The 19,799-nt window shown below is 58.0% G+C and overlaps 1 protein-coding gene across 4 annotated transcripts in view; it reads right to left on the bottom strand.

Annotated features, from left to right (window-relative positions):
* Positions 1 to 331: 331 nt before the first annotated feature.
* NFIC (nuclear factor I C) overlaps positions 332 to 19,799 on the bottom strand; it is a 72,568-nt gene continuing 53,100 nt past the window's right edge. For 2 of the 4 annotated variants that reach the window (XM_061150714.1, XM_061150713.1), the window contains exons 7-11: positions 15,751 to 15,876; positions 13,623 to 13,807; positions 12,915 to 13,062; positions 10,914 to 10,999; positions 332 to 6,756 (exon numbers count right to left, since the gene is read on the bottom strand). In XM_061150714.1, coding sequence (XP_061006697.1) covers positions 6,739 to 6,756; positions 10,914 to 10,999; positions 12,915 to 13,062; positions 13,623 to 13,807; positions 15,751 to 15,876 — 563 coding nt within the window. In that variant the 3' untranslated portion in view covers positions 332 to 6,738. The remainder of the gene's footprint in view (positions 6,757 to 10,913; positions 11,000 to 12,914; positions 13,063 to 13,622; positions 13,808 to 15,750; positions 15,877 to 19,799) is intronic. The other 2 variants (XM_061150715.1, XM_061150717.1) reach the window with 2 other exon arrangements.

Consider the following 19,799-nt stretch of genomic DNA (forward strand, 5'->3'; position numbering starts at 1 on the left):
GTACCCAGAAGATAACTCAGGGAATCTTTGCTGAATGAATGGGGTTTTGCGAGGTGGGGGAAAAACAAGGAAGGAAGGCAGTCTGTACATTTATGGAACACTGACTGTGTGCCAGGCTTTGTCCCTGAAGCCAGGCAGGAGGTGGGATTACCTGAGCTGGCACAGAGCAGGTGCTCCATAGATGCCCATGGAACTTGTTGATCAAAGGCTCTGAGGAATTCCAAGACTGGTTTTCTGAGGCTACCTGCCCCTCCAGCCTCTTCCCTGCACTTTGACAAGAACCCGGAACAGCCCGAACGCAACACAGAAAGGAGGACCCAAGACAGCTAGAAAGAGTCGAAGCGTAGCTTGTTTAATTTTTATACATTTTTTCTTTTTTCTTTTTTTTTTGCCTTTTATTGAATATTTTATGGAACCCCCCTTTTTCATTTTTTTTTTCATTTTTTTTCTTTTTTTTGCATAGGGAAACAAACAAACAAAATAATAACAGCCAGAGTCACTTTCTGTAAATGGTACTTAGGTAGGCGCGTCCGCGGAAACTGAAACGACTGCGTAATATACAAGGTTATGAACGGAGTATGATGTGGGGGCACGGGGCAGGGGAGACAGGCAAGGAGAAGGCTGGGCCTACGTCTGCCCGGATGTCCGGCTCCTTGTCCCCCATCCCTGCCTTGGGGAGGAGATGGGCAGTGGGCTGGCCTGGCACCAACCTTCTCCTGACATAGGTTCATGAGCATGGTGTGTATATGTGTGTGTGTGTGTGTGTGTGTGTGTGTGAGAGAGAGAGAGAGAGAGAGAGAGAGAGAGAGAGATCCGGTATGTGTGGCAAGCAGAAAGCAAGAAACAGAATAAACTATCCTGGTAATATTGGTAAAATACAAAATGGGGGCAAAAACTCTCAAAAAATATCTCCGAGGCGACAGGAAATGAAACAGCAACACCACCAAAAAATGTGAGAGAAAAAAAAGAGAGAAAGAAAGAAAGAAAATTCAGAGAGAAAACGAGTTTCCCTCCTTTCTCCCTGTTGCCTCCCCCCGACAACACGTGTTCTGTCCCTCAGACACCCTGCTGTCTTGCCCTCCCACCCCCCACGTGTGGCCCTGGCAAGGGTCAGAGGGTGAGAAGTTGGGGGTAGGGGCCAGGACCCCTGGACTGGAAGGGGCTTTGGTTTCAGGGGGCCTGGCTGGGATCCAAGATGGGAGGCTGGGGTGTTGATGCATTTAGGGAGTGAGCTTTGGGGGCTCACAACCGGAGGAGGGCTGGGTAGCTCCTGGCCCCTTTCCAGTGGGTCTCCTTCTAGCCAGGTGGTGTGAAGGGCAGGAGTTTGGGGGGGAGTGGGTCTTCCTCTTCTGGAGCCCATATTCCTGTTGGATCCCGCCTCCTCTTTCCTGAGGCCTGATAGACCCCCTGGGAGTCGGGAAGGAAGACCTCAAAGCTACACCAGCAGACGTGTGAGGCACTGCTTGGGAAGTCTGTTTTGGTATCGCTGGCAACAAGTCCTGCTGGGATTGCTTTGGGTCTCCTTGCTTTGCCTGGGGAGCAGGGTGGGGTGGGGGGTGGGCCTCCGGGGCCAGCTCGGACCCCACACACTCTGAAATGCTTAGGGATAGATCGACGGGGGGGGCGGGGGGGGGCGGTGTCAGTTTGGAGATGCGGCTCTCAGGAAGTGTCCGAAGGGGCAGAAAGATGGAAGGATGCAGGAGATGTAGGACCTGAGGACATGTCTCTGGAACCTCTCTCTCCCATCACCCTCCCTAGCCCACCCCCCCACACACACAAAAAGTAAAAATCAGGGGTCTCAGAGAGAGAGAGAGAGAGAGAGACTCCAGGCCAAAATAAAAAGTAGCCACTGTATAATCTGTAGTATGAGAAAAAAATTCCAAAATTATACATATATATATAATGTATAGTATAGCCCTACACTGGAGGTCAAAGTACCATCAGAGAAGCCAGAGGGAGTGGGTGGCTGGGGTCCCGTCTCTCCCAGAGGGCTGGATGGCTGCTCCTGGCCCCGGGATCCTACCTCACTGGTAGCTGTCCAGCCAAATCTGCTTGCTCCTGGAACGCTGCTGTCTCCCGGGACAGAGGGAAAGTTCCAGAGCTGGGGGTGGGGTGGGGTTGCTGAGGCTGAAACTGTCTGCTGCCTGGGGAGCTGCAGCAGGGCCCCCTCCCCGCAGCCTCCCTTGGGGTTTCCTTCCGGTCTGATTGTCTAGCTCAGGGTGGGAATCTGGGCTCATAACCCTGCCAGAATGTGGGTCCCAGACCTGGGCACTGGGGACCCCGGACCCAGCCTCCCTCCCCAGGTCAGATAGGGTGGGGTTGGCTTGCGTCTCTACACCTCCCTCTCCACCCTGGTCGAGTCTGCTACCTCCCTCCAAAGAGAGGGATGGAGGTGATTTGCATATATTGGGGAGGTCTCCCTAAGTCTTTTCCACAGCAAGCGCTGGACCCCCAAGGTCAGGCTGGGGACTCTGCATGGGACGGGCTATGAGTGAGGGGGTGACCGTGGGCTTGGGAGGGGATGGGGTTTGAGATGTCAGTTTCCTAAGTGTCAAAAACAAAAAACAAAAACACCCAACACGCTGCCCTCCCCCCTCCCAGGGCATGAACCCCACCGCACTGGCGTGGGAGCCTGGTCCCTAGTGTTTCTGCCTTATTCTGACACAGCAGGCAAGGAAGGGAGGGGCTCTGAGGCCCGGGGTGCTGTGGGGTGCAGTCATGAGGGACACCGTGGTCCGAGGCGAGCCTATGGAGGAGGGGTCCCACAGGGACATGCCACCCACTCCCCTGTGCCACTGGCTGTTCCCACTTCCCTGGTGGCGGGGCGGGGAGGGGGATGAAAGCCAGAAATGGGCCCTATGGAGACTGACAAGCAGGGCCTTGGGCTCTTGGGCCAAAGGGCTGCTCAAGGGCGGGGTCAAGGCCGGGGCCTGGTCTCTCCCTCTGGCCCTGGGGCTGGCTGAGGGATCTTTTTCGGAAGAAAACATGGCATGAGCAGAGTGGTAGATGAGAGCCAGGGTCTGGCTGCAAGGCCCCACCCAGCTCTGGAGACAATTCTAACATCCAAGGTGGTGGCCGGGGAGTGAATGGGGACTGCCCGCCTAGCATATGCCGACAGATGTTCGAGGGGCCCAGGGACCTGGAGGGCCGGAGACGGCGAGGAGGGATGGGCCCAAGGTTGGTGGACCCAGCCGCGGGGTCCTTGCCTGGACACTTCACTGACTGCTACTGTCTTGGCTTTGGTAGAGTTAAAGGCAGAGAAAATTGGAGGAAAAAAAAAAAAAAGGAAAGAGAGAAAGAAAAAGAAGGCAGAAAGGAAAACAAGAGAAAAAACCGAAGAAAAGACAACAGCAATGGCCGGCCCCTTGGACGGGGCCTGTGACGCGGTGCCCCCAGCCATCCCTGCCCCCTTGCCCCAACCCCCCGGCCGGGCCTCCATGGCTGAGCTAGACCTTACAGGTACAGACAGACAAATATTGCATATATCGGGTTTGGTTTTGTCTTTTTGTTTGTTTCACACCAGACCCCCTCTGCAGTCACAGCTGGAAGACGTAGTAGAACTGGGGGGATGGGGGTGGGGGTGGCAGGAGGGTCCTTCCTGCCACCCCAAGGCCAGTCTATGGGGATGGGTCCTTTGGCAAGAAGGAGGGGGCTGCAGGGGGTAGTGAGACAGCGATGCGACCCTGAGCCAGGGGATGCCAGCCTGTGGGAGAGGTGGCGGGGGGGAGTCTGGCTGTCGGCAGGGTGGCCGCCCCAGGATAGGGGGGTGAGAACGCGTAGGTGCATGCACGGCATCTGGGGGGGCTGGCCTGTGGCCCAGTGAGGGGAGAAGCCCTTGCCTGGGGCCAGGGCACACCCCTGAGGTCTGTCCGCTGCTGTGGGCAGGGGATGCGAAATGACCCCTCTGGAGCCCGAGGATGGGGCCGGGGGGGTTGCAGAGCACCAGGGGGCACCCCCAATGCAGCAGGAGATGGGGAAACAAGAGCCCAGGGCAGGCTGGGGACAGGGCAAACTGTGGGGTGATTGTTGCGTGCATTGCTTTTTTTCCTTTAAGCAATGTGATTTTTAAGTGTGATTTTTTTTAATTCTTTTTTTTTTTTACAAATAGAAATACATCCCTTTTCAATTTTTACTTTTTATTTCATGTCATTGTTTTGTCTTTTTTTTTTTTTAAACTACACGAGCAGTGCATGCAGCTATCTGTGTGCGCTGATATTGTTTAAAGGTAATACTTATTCTCGGAAGGCAAGGCACATCATGTGATAGAAAATTTCGTGCAAATTAGGAAACATGGAATTTTTTTAAGGGTTTTTTTTTTTTTTTCTGTATCTTTTTTTGTTTTCTTTTAAAGAGGAGGAGGGTGGTGGTGGAGGGCTGGAGTGGGGGGTGGCGTGGGGAGGGAGATAGAGCCAGTATCAATTGCCATGCAGTTTCAGCCGCCGCGAGCTGAAGTCAGGAGCCAGGTCACAGAAATCCTCGACTAAGCACCATGCAAAGTTAGGAAGCTGGGGGCTGCCGGGTGCCCCTTCCCCTTCCCTGCCTACCCGCACCCTCAGGTTCCCGGCTGACAAGCTTCCAGATACCCCAACTGCACAACCCACCCCTCCTGCCCTCCCCCAGAGCGGCCCATGCTTTGGTCTCCAACGGCCACCTGCTGGAGGGGCCCTGGGGACAGACGGACGGACCAAGGGTTCTCGAACCCCTCCGGACAGTGGGAGTGCAGCTGGTGGGGAAGGGTCTTGTGTGTGGGGGGTGTCTTTCTCTTTATGATCAAGTGGGTTCGCCAAGCCCCTTGGGCTGGTTTGGGAGGAAAGTCCGGTGTCTGGGGAGGTGGGAGGAGGCTGGCCAGGCCCGGGGCACTGGGGTTTTACCAGGAGAGGGAGAGGTGGGTCAGCCTGGGAGCAGTGAGCGGAGGCCCTCCCAGGGCCATGGCTTTGGCCTAGGCTGGGGATGGGGGTCGGCATTCCCCAGCGCCAGGCATGGAGACCAGTTGGGATTCAGACTGATGGGCCGGAAGGGGTCATCTTTGTGTTTGGGCCTGGTGACCCCGGAACACCTAGCACCCCTTCCCAGGCCCCCCTTCCCAAGATGGCCATCCCGGGGAGGAGCATGGATGGGCCGGGGAGCCGGGGCAAAGGCACCCCGTGTCCCCAGCTTTAGTGTTTTTGGAGCGGCTCAACGGAAAATGTTCAGCAGATGGGAGGCCCCCCTACATGGCAGCAGGGAGCCCCAAGGCGCCGACCTCCCCGCCCCCAGCCGGAGCCCCCAGCCCTGTTCTGGACCTCAGGCGGCCTGGCCCCTCTCCTTCTGGCCACCCAGCGGCGATGCCTCCTGGCTGTGCCCACTTCGGCAGGGGGTGGGGGATGAAAGTGCAAACCGGGGTCCCCCTTTGGGCCGGGAGGCACCAGGGAGGGGCCGTCGCTCCAGGATGTAAGGCACTGGCAGAGGAGGCATGGGGCGGAGGGGCACACCGGCTTCTCGAGACCCCAGCCCCCGTACCCCAGCGGGGCAGGATGCTGGGAGGAGGCCCAGCTCTGCCCTTGGGCCCGCTGGGGGCGGGGGTTCCATCTCTCTAGCTCTGATGGGGGCATAGCAATGAGGGGTCAGCGACTGGAAGGGGCCAGGCTGCGGGAGAGGAGGGAGAGGGGAGGCCCACGGCCACTCACGTCCCAGCTGGACACAGGGGAGGGGGGCGGGCGGTGGAAATCAGGCACTTAAACCACTCGCTCTCACCTCCCACCTCCACGGGCTAAAGTGGGGGGGTCCTCCCCAGTTCAAGGGTTGGGTGGATAGAGAGACCAGAGCAGCCCTCAGGCCCCTCCGCTCCACCGCCCCCAGCCCCTTCCTTGGAAAGTGCATTTCTTACAGTGTGTGCAACGTGGGGCCCTCCCAGGGTGGGTGGGGGGGTGTGGAGCCGGTGGTGGGGGCTGGGGTGTGCTGGGGTGGCCTCCTATGCCTGGGGTGGGGCTGGGGGTCATTTGCATAGAGACGTCTCCCAAACCCGGCGGGTGCGGAAGGGCTTCGCGCAAAAGAGCAGGTAGAGGTCCACGCCTGCCGGATGCTCCTTCGCCGAGTATCCGCCATATGTCCTAGTGCCCTGGCCTTGCCGGGGTCTCCCTGCCACCCTCTTCTGGCCCCATCGCCCCCTGCCCACCCAGCCGCCTCCGCTGCCTGCTGCTGGGGTCCTTGCTGGCCCCCCAGGGCCTGCCTCCCCAACCTGGCAAACACTGTCCCGGAGGTGGCGGTGGGCGCGTGGGTGGAGAGGTGGCCTCACTGGGTGTCCTGCCCCGTGGGCCTGGCGTGGGCTCCAGGCTGCGCTCACCTGGTCCTGGGAGGAGGCGGGGGTGGCTGGGCCTCCCTGACCAGCAGCAGCAGCAGCGAGAGGAGATGAATAACTTAGGACGATCCCAAGCGTCCGGTCCGTCCGGCCGTGGTGTCCCGAGAGTCCGAAGCGTTGTCATCTTTACCGTTTATCTTCTTGGTTGGGTGGGTTTATTTTTATGTATTGTAATTTTTATCCCCCGTTTGTCTTTTTTTTTTTTTCCCGTTTTTTTTTTTTCTTTTTCTTCCTCCTGTGTTTATGTGTCTGTGTGATTTTGTCTTTCGGCCGGGCTGGGAGTCGGCGGCGGGGTGTTCTTGCTTGCTGTAGCTTTCCACCGAAAACGTGGGCCGGGGGCCGGCCGTGCGGCCCCCTGGGATTCCTGGGACGAAGGAGCAGGGCGTGGGAAGAAATCTTTCTTATCCCAGATACCAGGACTGGGCAGCCGGAGGGAGACAGAGAGAGAGAGAGACAGAGAGATGGGGGTCAGGCTCCGTGGGCCACAGCCTATACCCACTGCAGCCCCCTCGACCCCTGGAACCTGTGACCTCTGTCCCAGACTTGGGTAACCTGCTAGGTGACCCTGGGCAAGTGACTGGGCCCCTAAGCAGGGCTGCTGGATAAAACTCAGGAAGTTCAGTTACACCTGAATCCTGGATAAACCTTTTAACGTATATCCCATGCAACTTTTGGGATATACGTGCGCTGTAAAAAGTTTTTTTTAGAAAATTCTTTATCTGGAATTGTGGTTTTGTTCGCTAAATCTGGCAACCTCACCTCCAGCCCTGAGTATAAAATGCGGGAGGGGATACTCTCGCTCGTCGGAGGAGGGCCACTGGTGAATCTTTACAGACAGGCACCGTGCCCAGGCGCTGTGACTGGGGTTGTTTATTTCTTCTTTACTTTTAACATTTTCCCATTTAATGGCTCCCCCAGAACCCTCACGAAAGAGGGACTACTCCCCCCCGACCCTGTTTTGCAGTGAAGAAGACAGGGGCTCAGAGAGGTAAAGTAACTTGCTTAAGTCCACCAGCGTTTGAGGGAAGAAGACAGCATCTGAACTACAGCCTGAGAAGCTACTTGCTTGTCCCCCTACCTGGGGCTGACCCCTTAGCCTGGTCTTTGAGGGGGTCATGACTCCCACTTCACAGAGGAGGAGACAGAGGTGTTGGCTCAGGCGGCCAGGTCTACAGGGACAGCTCTGGCCTAGGTCCCCACAGGGAAGCCGCTGTACAGTCCCTTCCCCTGGAAATGCGTCCAATCCACCTGGGGAGTGGGACTGGAGTAGGGAGCCCCCTGCCCCATCCCACTGAGGTCACAGCAGCGCTGTGCCCCCACACCTGCTGGAAACCAGTCACACTCCATCCGGGCGATCAATCCCACCAGGCCGCCTGCAGCCGCTGGGCCATCCTATCAAACTGGCGCCGTGGCTCCCAACCCCCCACCTCCAGCCAAGTTCAAGTTCATCTTGGCCATTACCTCATGTCTGGTTTCCGTTGGCAACCAGACAGATTCTGGGCGTGACCCTCCCCTGTGGTGGCCAGCCTCCCCAGGCCCTTCCTCCCTGCCTCCTCCCCTCCTAAGCTCTCTGCCCGACTCTGGCCCCAGTAATGGTAGGGCGGGGGGAGGCACCCTCAACTCAACATCCTCCCCCATCAGCTGAGGGGGAGACTGAGGCCGCACAGTGCCAACAGTGAGGTCTGGGCTCTGTCACCCCCTGGCCTGGCTGGAGCCCCCAGTGTGGCTCTGGGCACATGGCTTAACCACTCAGGCCCTCTGCTCATCTGCTGACCAGGTGTGATGGGCAGAGGACTGGGGGAAAATACTAGGCCAGGTGAACCCACCCCTTCACACAGGGGTGGGGGTGGAGGTGTCAGACCCCACAGAGCCCTACTCTGGAGGCCAAAGTGATGGCTGGCTCAGGACTGCGGGGAAGGGGTGGGATGGTGAGAGATGGGGGTGGGGAGATGAAGAAGGTAGGCAATTGATCAGGGAGAGATCAATTGCCATTGATTAGAGGAGGGGCGCTGATTGGGGTCAGAGAATATTGATCAGGGGGCCAAGCGCTGATGAGGGTGAGGGCAGGAGACAGAAGTGGGGAGGGGAGAAGCCAATGCAGGCTGGGAGGTGGGGCGGAGGTTGGCGGGGGGGGGGGGGGGGGGGGGGGGCGGGGGGGGGGCGCGCGTGTGTAGAGGAGAGCCAACCCGCCAGGAACAAGGAAGGCGGAGGAAGTGCTGACTGCGCCAGAAAGAGGAGGCCTCTCCGCTCTGAGCCCTTAGCACAGGGGCTCCGAGAGGGGGTAGCGGGTCTTGCGGCTCCTTCCTCCCCCTTCCCTCCCTTTGGGGTCTGCCGGGGTCAGGGGTCCCCTTAGTCCAGGGACCCAAGGTCCTGCCTACACAATCTGGCAGGGTCCTCCATCCAACACCTTCGCTGCTCCCCCTCCCCCCCCCCCCCCCACCAGCCCCACAAAGTTCTTTCTGGCTGCTAGCCCTGGCTATGCACACCCCACCCCCCGCCCCCGACCTCTTCCATGGCTCCCCCGGGCCCCCAGGCCAAAGCCCACGTCCCAGGTCTGCCAGCTATGATCAGGCTGCTTCCCCATTATTTCCAGCCCTTGGCAGCACTGAGGCCCGCCCGGACACCCTTATCCTCTGTCAGACACCAGGCTCCGACCCCTCCCCTCCCAGGCAGGGGCCCAGATGCCCCCTCCCCCAGGTTCCCAGCAGGGCCTGCTCACCAAACAGGGGGTGACCATAGCACAGAGAAACAAAGGTTCCCGCCACCCACCTGCCTTGGTTTCCCTCCCCTTCCAGGCTGTCCACTTGGGGTGACCCCCTCCCCCCCATGCAGAGGCTGATGATAGGGGAGGTGACACAATGGATGGGGGAGACTGGGGCAGGGTGAAGAAGGTAGCCCGCAGCCGTCCGTTGCTTTTATTAGCTTTGGTTTCGGAAGCAATTAGGACATGCCCAGCCTCCAGTGGGGAGGGCTGTCAGGTGAGAGTGGGAGAGGAAATTCCTGGCTCCCTGAGCACTCTGGGGGCAGGGGTATCCACACCAGGATAGAACTCAAAACCCAACCGGAAGGGGGGTGGCCTGGGGCTGCACCAGCTCAGTAGGTGACCCTGACCAAGCGATCCCTCTGTCTGGATCCTGGCCAGGGCTCAGTGAGGGGGGATACTTAGTATTCTGGGTGTGCGAGGGGCGGTCCTGGCCTTTCCTTGCCCTTTCTGGATCAAACTGGTCCCCTGATGCTCCAGACCCTTCAAGGACTCCCCAGGAGGTGCCCAAGGCCGGAAGAAGAGACTGAGGTTCAGAGTGGGTGAAGAAGAGCTGGGCAGAAGCCCTCGTCTTCTGACCCCAGGACCCCCAGCTAAAGTCTGGGAAGGGAGGGAGGGGGACTGCCAGGTCCCCCCAACTCTGGAGCCCCTGAGCTGCCAGCAGCAGCCAGGGCAGCCTCGAATGGTCCCCAGGGGGCCAGGCTATGGCGGGAGGTTCTTTGGGCCTCCCCAGCCTGGCTAATTCTGATCTCAGTGGAGGAAGGGGGACGTGGCTACCTGTCCACCTCTTGCCCTCACCCCTGCCCCCTGCCCGTGGACTCTGGTGCAAGAGATCACTCTCTCACAGTGGCTTGAGGATCTGAATGTGACCCCTGGGGACCCTGCAAATTCCCACGCTCTATGGTTGTGGGGAGCCCCAGGATGTTTCTTTGTGTGTCTGGGACTCAGAGGGGCTGCAGCAGCCGTTTTGCGTCCTGTGATCCCGTCCTCAACACGTACCAACCAGGGAGCATGGCTCAGGGGTACAGCCACCACCATCCAACACTACCTGCCAGCACCTTCCTGGCCTGCACACAACACGGATACGGATGCCAGACCAAAGGTGGGGGCTGGGGACACATGGGGAGGGGCTGAGGCCACCTCCTGCCTCGAGAGATGCTGGGAGCCACGGGTCTCAGTTCCAGACACATTGAGGCTTGGCCCCGCAGTGCTGCGCAGCCTCAGGTGACTCACTCCTCCTCTCTGAGCCTCCTTGTCTTGTCCTCAGCCAGCCCTGGTCCCCACAACCTGTGCACTCAGGGGCAGTGATGCCAACCCCACCTTTGCTATCCCTCCCACCTCGCGGGCTGGAGCCTGCGGTGGGGGCCTGCATGCTCTACCGGGAGGCCCCACCCCCCTGCCATGGGCTGCCTTGGCTTCCCCAGCTTCCCCTGGCATCCTGGGATCCCTTGCCACCCGCTGCCTCCCTCTGGCCGGCGTGGGAGGGGATGAAGGTTGGGGGTCTGAAAGCTCGGGCTGATGCAGTGTGTGATACTGGGCAAAGCCCCTCTCCTCTGAGCCTCAGTCTTCCCATCTGTACAAATAGGACCGGGGCAGTGACAAGCCTAGCTCCACATCCCCTGGCGGGATTTGGGGCTTCAGCATATCCCCCAGTATGGGCTCAAGGCCCTGGAAGGAGCTGGCAGGTGGGTCCCCCGACCACACTCAGCAGCCGCCAAGCCAGGGGTACAGCTGGGGGGAGGGCTCCCTGCATGCCCGGCCGGCCCCTCTGCCCTGCCCCTCCCACCCCCCGCCAGCCGGCCTCTTGGCCCCTACCTGTGCCTGATAAATGCCCGCTGGATCCCTTGGTCCTAATCCCACAAAGGAACGGTTTGCAGGGGACGTGCCGGGCGTAGAGTAGGCTGCGAGGAGGAGAGAGACCGAGAGCCCGTTAGCGCGGGGGCGGCGCGGGAGCACCAGAGAGGGTGGCCGCTGCTTAGGGTCAGCCAGCCAGGCCTGCGCACCCAGCACCCGGCGCCTCTGAGCTGGCCGCCCTCCCCCGGATGGTTCGGGCACCCCGAAAAGCCCACAGGCTCAGGCCCCCGGGGTCGCGCGGGCTGGTGTCTGCCGGGAGGGAAGGCGCGGGATGAAAGATTCATAATCCAGAAACCGCCTGTGAATTATTCAGAGAGTTCCAGTGCCTGGTCCATCCTGCTCCCGTGGCCTGCCTCCCGCCGTGCGGGGTGCCATGAATTATTGAGGGCGTTTTATTTATTAATTTCCCTCCTGGAGAGGGCTCAGGGAAGGCTGGGTGCACACACGCAGCATCTTTATATTTTAATCTCACTGATCACGCTTTGCGGGTGAGGGAATGATTCAAAATCCAGGCTGGGGTGGGGGGAAGTGGGTGGAGGAAGGGTCCCCGTGTGGTCTCCACTGGAGCAAGGGTAAGTGGGAGGCAGTGAGGCTTGGGGAGCTTGCTGGGGGAAAGCAGGGTGGACCTGCGGTAGAGAAGTTGGTACAAGGCAAAAGAGAAAAAATCCACATTCACTCCCCATCTATTATGTGTCTACTGTATACCAGGCAGTGGGCAGCATTCCAGGGTTAACTCAGTGGCCTCAACACAGCAGACTGACCATTCTGCCCATTTCACAGATGAGGAAGTAGGGCGAGGAGGTGATGACCAGCCTCTCATGCCAACTCTGTGCCCTGCGCCTGCCTCCTGCTAAGTGTTCTCCCTGATCTGTTTCACTGACGTGCTCCGCACCGCCCCTGTGACTGTCCCAATTTGTGGCTGAGAAAACTGAGGCTCAGAGAGGGGAGGACAGTTGCCTAAGGTCACACAGGGAAGGAGCTTCAAGGGTGGGATTGGAGCCCAGCATCCCAGTGCTGCATCTTGGTGTTTGGAGAAAGATGTCTACTTGTGAGGCTGCCCCGGGTCTTGGCAGGCAGTGGATGCTGGGGAAGAAACTCTAGGGGTGGGGGTGCTGTATGCAGGGAGGGGGCCGACAGGGCCCAGAGGGAGGGCTGGCCCCTCCTGTTGGGGGGTTGGTGAGGAAGCTCATTTGGGGAGTGAGGCAGAGAGAGACCTTCACAAAGATGGGGCTCAGGGGGAGGCTGGGGGCAGAGCCATGGCTGATGGGGATACCTGGACCAGGGTGGGGGGGCCACTGGGGGCTGGTGAGCTGTCATCTCTCCAGCCGCATCCCGAAAGTGGAAAGCTCAGGCAAGTTAGGAGGCCCAGCCAGGGCCTCCCACTAGGCTACCACCCAGACCTACATCTAGAGAGCAGAAAGTTCTAGAAGGCGGGGCAGCCACCCCTGACCTCCCGGGGACAGACGGGCAAGTGGGGACTGTCCCGTCTGAAGGTGTGGCCCAGACTGGCAGCTAGGAACAGAGCCCGCTGTAGCAGGTTTTCCCCGAGAATCCAGGGGAAATCTGGAAGTTTTACGTGAAATGTCCTGACTTTAAAACAGCAACCATCATAACAGATTCCCCTTTTTCACGGATGGAAGGCACCTGGGGCCGGGTCTGGCCCTCCTGCCTCCAGTTTGAGATCTTCCCCTACTGCTTCTTGTGCAGAGGAGCGTTTGGAGCCTGGGTACGGGAGTGAGGGTGGGGTGGCACACGGGGGGCCCCAGGCCACTCAGCCAATGGAGGCAGACCCCAGGCTTGCCCCCAGCCATCTCCTCAGGCTGCCTTGGCCCTGCATGGACCAGGCCTCCATCTGGGGACCCACCAAACTCGCCGGCACGCACCGGGTGGGCCTAAGCCCCGACCCCAGCAGTGGGGCGGGGGAGGGGAGGGGCCCCTGGGGACGCCTTCCTGGGTGCTTACAGGGCGAGGTTGGCGACGAGCTTCCTCCCTCGGAGGTGGGTTTGGTGGCAGGGGGGAGCGCCAGCCGCGGCAGCCCGGGGGGCGGGGGTGCCAGCATCTGAGCAGAAAGGCAGTGACTGGACATTTTGAGCTGGCCACTTCCATTTAACTGGGGGGAACAGAGAGACAGGTGGTTAAGGTGGCGGGTGCCCCCTCCGCCTCGGGCTGCTGTCCACCCCGGGGCTGTGGATGGGCCTGGCCGGGACGAGTTTGGTGGGTGCCCAGGGCTGGCCTGGCTCCGCAGGCCTCCAGCATCCTGGGATGGCCGTTATCATCGCCGCCTCCTCAAGCCACTTTGTGCCCACTTCCTCCTAAACAGGATCAGTACCACCAGACCTCACGGGCGGCCTGGACACATCTCCCTGCGTTCACCACGAGTACCCCTTCATCCATCACCTCGCCCACAGTCCCCAGGTCCAAAAGCCTCCGAACATCAAAGCTTTGGTGGAAGTTTGGCCAAAGACAGCCTGAGCTCAGGAGTAATCGCGTCTGATTTCAGGGTCGTCCGCTCAGACATTTGAAACAGGCTAAGTTCCCACTGGTCTGACTCCAGGGGCTGCGGACCCAGGTGTTTGCAAAACAGAAGCTGCCCGGTGGGAGGAAAGGCCGCCTGACACTCATAAACGATGCCCTGGGGTCCCCGGGGTGGTCGCGCCGCCCCACACTCACCGGTCCAGGCTGCTGACTGGCCGGGTCACAGGCCAGCGAGACGAGATCTTTGAGCGGGTCCTGGGGGTTGAGGTGAGGCGGGTAGCGGATGGCCGTGTGCGGGAAGTAGGTAGAGGCCGTCTGGGGCAGGATGGAGGTGGTGGGGAAGTGCAGGGCTGAGGACGGGTGAGGGCTTCGGGCGATCCCTGTAGAGATGGGGGTGGGCAGTGGTCATCGGGGCTCCAGCTGGGCTGCTCTGTCTCAGAGTCACTGTGTTTATGCAAGTGGGTTATGCCTACATCTCCACCATGAGCCCACAGGGGCCTGGAATCACCCCTTTTACAATTTTTATTCATTTTAAAAAATTTATTATTGTTATTTTGCCATGCTGTGTAGCTAATGGGATCTTAGTTTGCTGACCAGGGATTGAGCCCAGGCCTCGGCAGTGTAAGTGTGGAGTCCTAACCACTGGACCACCAGGAAATTCCGCCGTCCCTTTTGTCAAACAGAGGACGACTGTGACTCTCAGAGGGACCGTCCCCTGTTCTAGCCACACAGTAGGCAGGTGGCAGACCTGGGGGTCTGGGCCCACGCTGACTGGCCCCACAGCCCACACCTTGACCCAGGGCTCAGCTAGCTCTTTCCATAAATGGAAGGTGGGCCAACTTTTTAAAAAATTGAGATATCATTTGCTCACTATAAAATACACCCTCTGAAAGTGTACATCCACTTTCTTTTTTAGCACATTCACGGAGCTGTGCAACCATCACTAGAATCTCTTTTACAATATTCTCATATCCACCAAAGGAGGCCCTGTTCCCATGAGCAACACTCCCGTTCCCTCCCCAGCCCCTGATAAGCAGGAACCCACTCTCTGTGGCCGTGGACCTGCCTGCTCTGCATGTTTCCCATCAGTGGAATCACACCCCATGTGTCCTCTGTGCCTGCTTCTCTCACTGAGTGTCGTGTTCTCAGGGTCCATCAGTGTGGCAGCGAGTGTCAGGACTTCTCCCCTTTTCACTGCTCAGTAATAGTCCAGTGCGGCATTTGCTTTTTTTTTTTTTTCTTGTTCTAAATAATTCAGTGACAGTTTTAATTCCAGAATATCTTCTTTCCCCGCAAAAGAAGCCCTGTATCTATTAGTGGCCACTCCCCTTTATTCTCTCTCTCCCTCTGGCCAGACAGTAAATATTTTTGGCTTTCCAGGCCATAGGGTCTCTGATAGGGCTACTCAGCTCTGCCCTTGTCGCCTGAAAGCTGCCACAGATGATGAGTACACGGCTGGGTGTGGCCCTGTGCCAATAAAACTTTATTTACAAGAACAGGTGGCAGTTGGGGGCCCTGCTTTGCTGGGTCCCAGTCTAAATTGCTGTGCTATCTTGACTTTTGCCTCTGTTCTGTATACATACCTGCCTTTGTATGGCACTAAATCATTATTGTCAAACCAAGGGACAACAGATGACATTCAGGTTCCTGTTTAACTTATTCTGATTTAACTCATTTGGTTCTATGGACAGCCTTGGGAGGGGGACTAAATTTAGGAGCCCTGATGGACGGGTGACTGGCTTAGCTCAAGCCCCGTGGTGGCTAGAGTCTGTCTCTGCTGCTGTGAGTGTGATGCTGCCCATGTGGGTGGCCAGGAGCGCCCACATTCCTGTGTGTGGCCTTTTTTTTTAAACTTAAAAAAAATTTTTTTTCATCTTTTCGCCACACCAAGCAGCATGATCTGGGATTTTGGTTCCCCAACCAGGGATCAACAAATGCCCCCTGCAGTGGAAGCACAGAGTCTTAACCACTGGACCACCAGGGAAGTCCATGTGTGACACGCCGTGTGTGTCCTGTGTGTCTGCCTCTTTTTGTGGCTGTTCAACCCCAGGATCTGTCCATGGGTCACTTGAGTATGACATATGGGGAGCCAGGTTGAGAGGTGAGCCCCCGGCTGCACCTCTTGGTACAAAAGGGGAAACTGAGGCCTCCAAAGAGTCAGGCCTGGGTGCTCTCTGCCACAGCACCTGCAGGCTTTCTTGCCTGGATGGGAGGATACAGCAATAGGACTTGTGGTCAGACAACTGGTGGGACTTCCCTGGCTGCAAGGGGCCTGTTAAGAGGGCCCAGCCACCCCTCCAAGCCTGGAGCCCACAGTGCTCACCACTGTGCACGGCGATGACGGGCCGGTGGTGCTGGGTGAAGCTGGAGAGGCGAGGTGAGTCCTGGGGAGATGGGCTGTTGAAAGGAGACTTGTCCATCTCTGTTTTCTTCACTGGGGATGAGATGCCTGTGAGGAGAGCCAGACAGTCAAGGGCCTGCAGGCAGGGTCTCTCCACTCCTAGGACCCTTGGACCTCCCCACAGAGCCCGTGCCCACCCTTCCACCAGCCACTCGTGGGCAAGAGGCTGGGAACCCATTGTAGAGAGGGCAAACTGAGGTTCAGAGCTGGGAAGGGGGCCACCCAGGGTCATGTGGCCCATGGGGATGAGAGGCCTAATGCCCCATGGGCCCCTGGGTGACAAAGCCTGGCCCCCATCTTCTCTTCTTCCAGACATGGGTCAGCTCAGGGCTGCCCTCATCCCCTGGGGAACGCCAGAGCCCTGGAGAAGGCAGCCATGTGGGAGAGCGGAAGGTCTGGCCCAAAGTCCGAGCGGCTCTGTGCTTGTGCCCCCGGCATCCTTACTCGGGGTGCAGAACCTTCCCTGTGGAATCATCATGACTATTAAATGAGATACGGCAGGTGAAGTCGTCAGACTAGGATACAGCACAAACCCATGCGCTGGAATCACCTGCTTCCATTCCTCTGCAGATAAGGGTCTCACTACCTACACTGAATGCCCTGGGGGAACCCAGAAGGTCTCCAGCTCAGCCTCAATGAATGAAAGAATGGTATAAAGTAAGTGGACCCTGTTTCTGGGGTCTCCTCCCATGGTTCTGTGAGCTGACACTTGCATGTGTCCCTAGCGCTGTCCCATCTGGGACACTTGATGCACCCTCCCTCCCCTCCTCCCCGAGGCATTTCATCATAGGGTGCTTCTGGTCACTGCATTAGCACCACTGGGGGTGGGGGTGGGGGTGGGGGTGTGAGCCCAATCCAAGAGTTAGGCCCGTTAAGGGCATTCAGGCCACCAACTGCTTTTGCCATGACAAAGACCACTGCCCTTGATGGCTCTGGGTGCGCACCCTCTGTGTGTGTGTGGGGGGCGGGGCGGGGAGGGTGGTGGAATGTCCTGGGATGTGGCTGGCAGCCCAGAGGGACCAGGCAGCCAAGCAGGGGCTTGAGAGCAGGTCTGGGCTTTCCCAGGGACAGGAGGAGCTGGCAGGACCCAGGGCAGGGTGTGTGTGTCCCTGCAGCAACGGAGGGTGTATGTGCGCACACGCGCATGTTTGCATGCACAGTGGGCACCCGGCTGGTGCATGGCTGTGGCGAGAATGAGGTTAGGGCTGTCACACGCTCATTTAGGATCTCCTGGAACAGCCTGTCCTGCATGGAAATAGCCCGGCCCGGACCCATCCCCAGCTGCACTTCCGCAGGCCTTTCTAGAGCTTCCGGAGACTGGCTTGAAGGAGCCAGGGCGTGGGGTGGGGGCAGGGAGGCACCCACATTGCAAGAGTCACCCTCGTGTTCCGCACCCCCCATCTGATGCTCCTGCATCTGAACATCTCTAGTTCGTCCAACAAACACACTGGGAAGAGCCCCACCTGTGCAACCGTGGCAGTTAACACGGTGCCCCTAGGTGCCCCATCAAAGTAAGCATCTCTCCACTTAGCAGGTGTGCCCTTGACCTCTCCATCCTGATGCAACCGGCCATCTTTCTGTTCAACATACCTATCTATACGGCCTCCTTGAGCATCCCTACGCCGCCGGTGGAAGATACACACCTAACTGGAGACAGGTGCCAGTAAAGGCCCTGCTCCCCCAGCATCTTTCCACCTGCTTGTCACACATGCCTGTCCGTCCCCCATTTAAGCACACACTCTTCATCTAACAGGGAGGCCTGTACCTCCCCCATCTGAGACCCACAAACTAGCCCACGACACAGCATGGGCAGCGGGTGTGCAGAGTGGACGGGTGGGTGGGTGGAGCACAGTTCAGGTAGGAACTGCCACCGCTCAGTGGGCACTTACTATGTGGGATGCTCTCCCCAGCACTGCTGGTCTCAGCCGGTCACCCTCTGTGGGGCCATCCTGGGCTCTGTGGGGTGTGGAGCAGCTTCCCTGGCCCCACCCACTCAAAGCCAGGAGGCCCCCCCCGCCCCCCAGTCATGATGACCAGAGATGTCCCAGACATCACCCAGTGTCCCTTCGGGGCAGAGATGACCTGGGACTCAAACCCAATTCGTAACCACAGGCAATGCTCTGCCACCCCCACCTGCCCCCCCCCCACCCCCACAAAGTTAAAAAAGGGATGAGGTAAGCCATCCCCCCTCCCCACACAGAATAACTGCCTGTGAAGGGCCTAGGTCCCCTGGTGAAGGGCCACAGAAGCAGCAAGAGCAGAGTTCTGGGATCCCCTCTTTGCCAGGCTTGGCTGAGTAATCGGGGAAGGCCTCGGGGAGGAGGTAGCCACGTGAATAGGCACTCTTGGCACTCCTGGCCTGAGCATGGGGGGTGTAAAGGCCTGGAAGCTGGTATAGGGGTCCTGAGAGATGTGGCTGCAAGACACACCAGGGGGGTCTTGCCTGGAATGGGGGGGTTGGTCTTGTCCTGGAGGGGCTGGCAAGATTCTGCTCCCCCCACCCCCCTGCCCTGTTACAGGCCTCTGCTCCTCTAAGGCACTGGAGTATGGAGGCTGGGGCTGGGGAGTTAGCTGAGCGCGGCCTGCTGCCCATGGAGGCCACAGCAGAGGAAGGGAGAGACTGCTCTAATCAGCTTAACCCCCTTAATGAACAGCTAATTGGGGGCTGTCTAGACAGGAAGCTGGAGGAAGCCAGGAGGAGGAGAAAGAGGAGGAGGTGGTGTAAGAAGGGAAGGAGAGGAAGGGGGAGGAGGAGGGGGGAGGAAAAGACAGAATCCATCTCCCCAACAGGTTGTGAGCACCAGGAGAGCAGGGACAGGCACACACTAGAGGTCTGTGGGTTTATGTTTGATGCCCACTGAGATGCCCACAGAAGGAAGCAAGTTTGTCATCATCTGAGGTAACCAATGGGAGCTCCAGGGGGACTGACCCCCTCTGGCATCCCCTTCTGGCTCTGTGATTCCCTATCACACACCAGAAGCTGTTACAGCCTTTCTTCTTGTCCTCCCCTGTCACGGCTATGTCATTCTCAGGGCAGGAAGGTCAGATCCAGCCCTAGGGACTCTCTCCAGTATTCCCTTCCTTTCAAAATGCTGTTTTTCTTTTTTGAGCATCCTGTATTGAAAGCTGGGCTCTTTATTTCCAGCCTTTCTCTTTTTTTAATCAATAGACTGAAGGCTATAATTTTTCCTCTCAGGACTGCTATGGCTACCCCAGCACAGGCTGTCTTTCAGCTCTAAATAGCATACACTTTATATGTAGACAACCTCTTCAATTACAGAGTTAATGAGAAGTGCTTTTGAGTTTCCAATCAGGAAATGACAGGGCAGAAGTTCACTGTCTCCCAATATCTACTTTATCCTTCTTTCTTAGTAACAGAACCATTAATTTGAGATGGCACATGATTGCCCCAAGTAAAACTACATTTCCCAGCATCCATCACAGCCAGCTGTGGCCTTAGGACTAACTCAGGGGCTCAGAGACAAGCACAAGAGGTAAGTGAGTCTTCTGAGAATTATGTTTAAAGGGGGAGGACATGCCCATACTTGACCCTTCTTTCCTGATGGCTGGATATGATACATGATGGTTGGAGCTCCAGCAGTTACTCTGGACTATGATGTAGGAATAAAAACCATATTCAGTGCTGCATAATGCAGGAGACTAAAACTCTCACATCACACTTGCCCAGGGCTGCTGATGGCTGGACATCTATTTGAGAGAGAAATGTACTTCCTTTTGAGTTTTCTATTATCTGCAATCAGACTTAAAGCTTACTGAATACAGGTCTTTATAGAGACAAACTTGAGAGAGATAGGGAACTCAAAGAGAAAGAACCATAGAGACATTCTGACTCACAAATTAGAGCCTAATAGAGAGAGGTCCCCCCAGCATTAGGTACCTGCTCTGGGAGCCCACAATGAGGAAGAGGGAGGACCCTTGGGACCTCAGATGTCACAACCAGCTGTGTTACA

Source organism: Dama dama, chromosome 9 (genome assembly GCF_033118175.1).
Source record: "Dama dama isolate Ldn47 chromosome 9, ASM3311817v1, whole genome shotgun sequence".
Taxonomy (NCBI): Eukaryota; Metazoa; Chordata; class Mammalia; order Artiodactyla; family Cervidae; genus Dama; species Dama dama.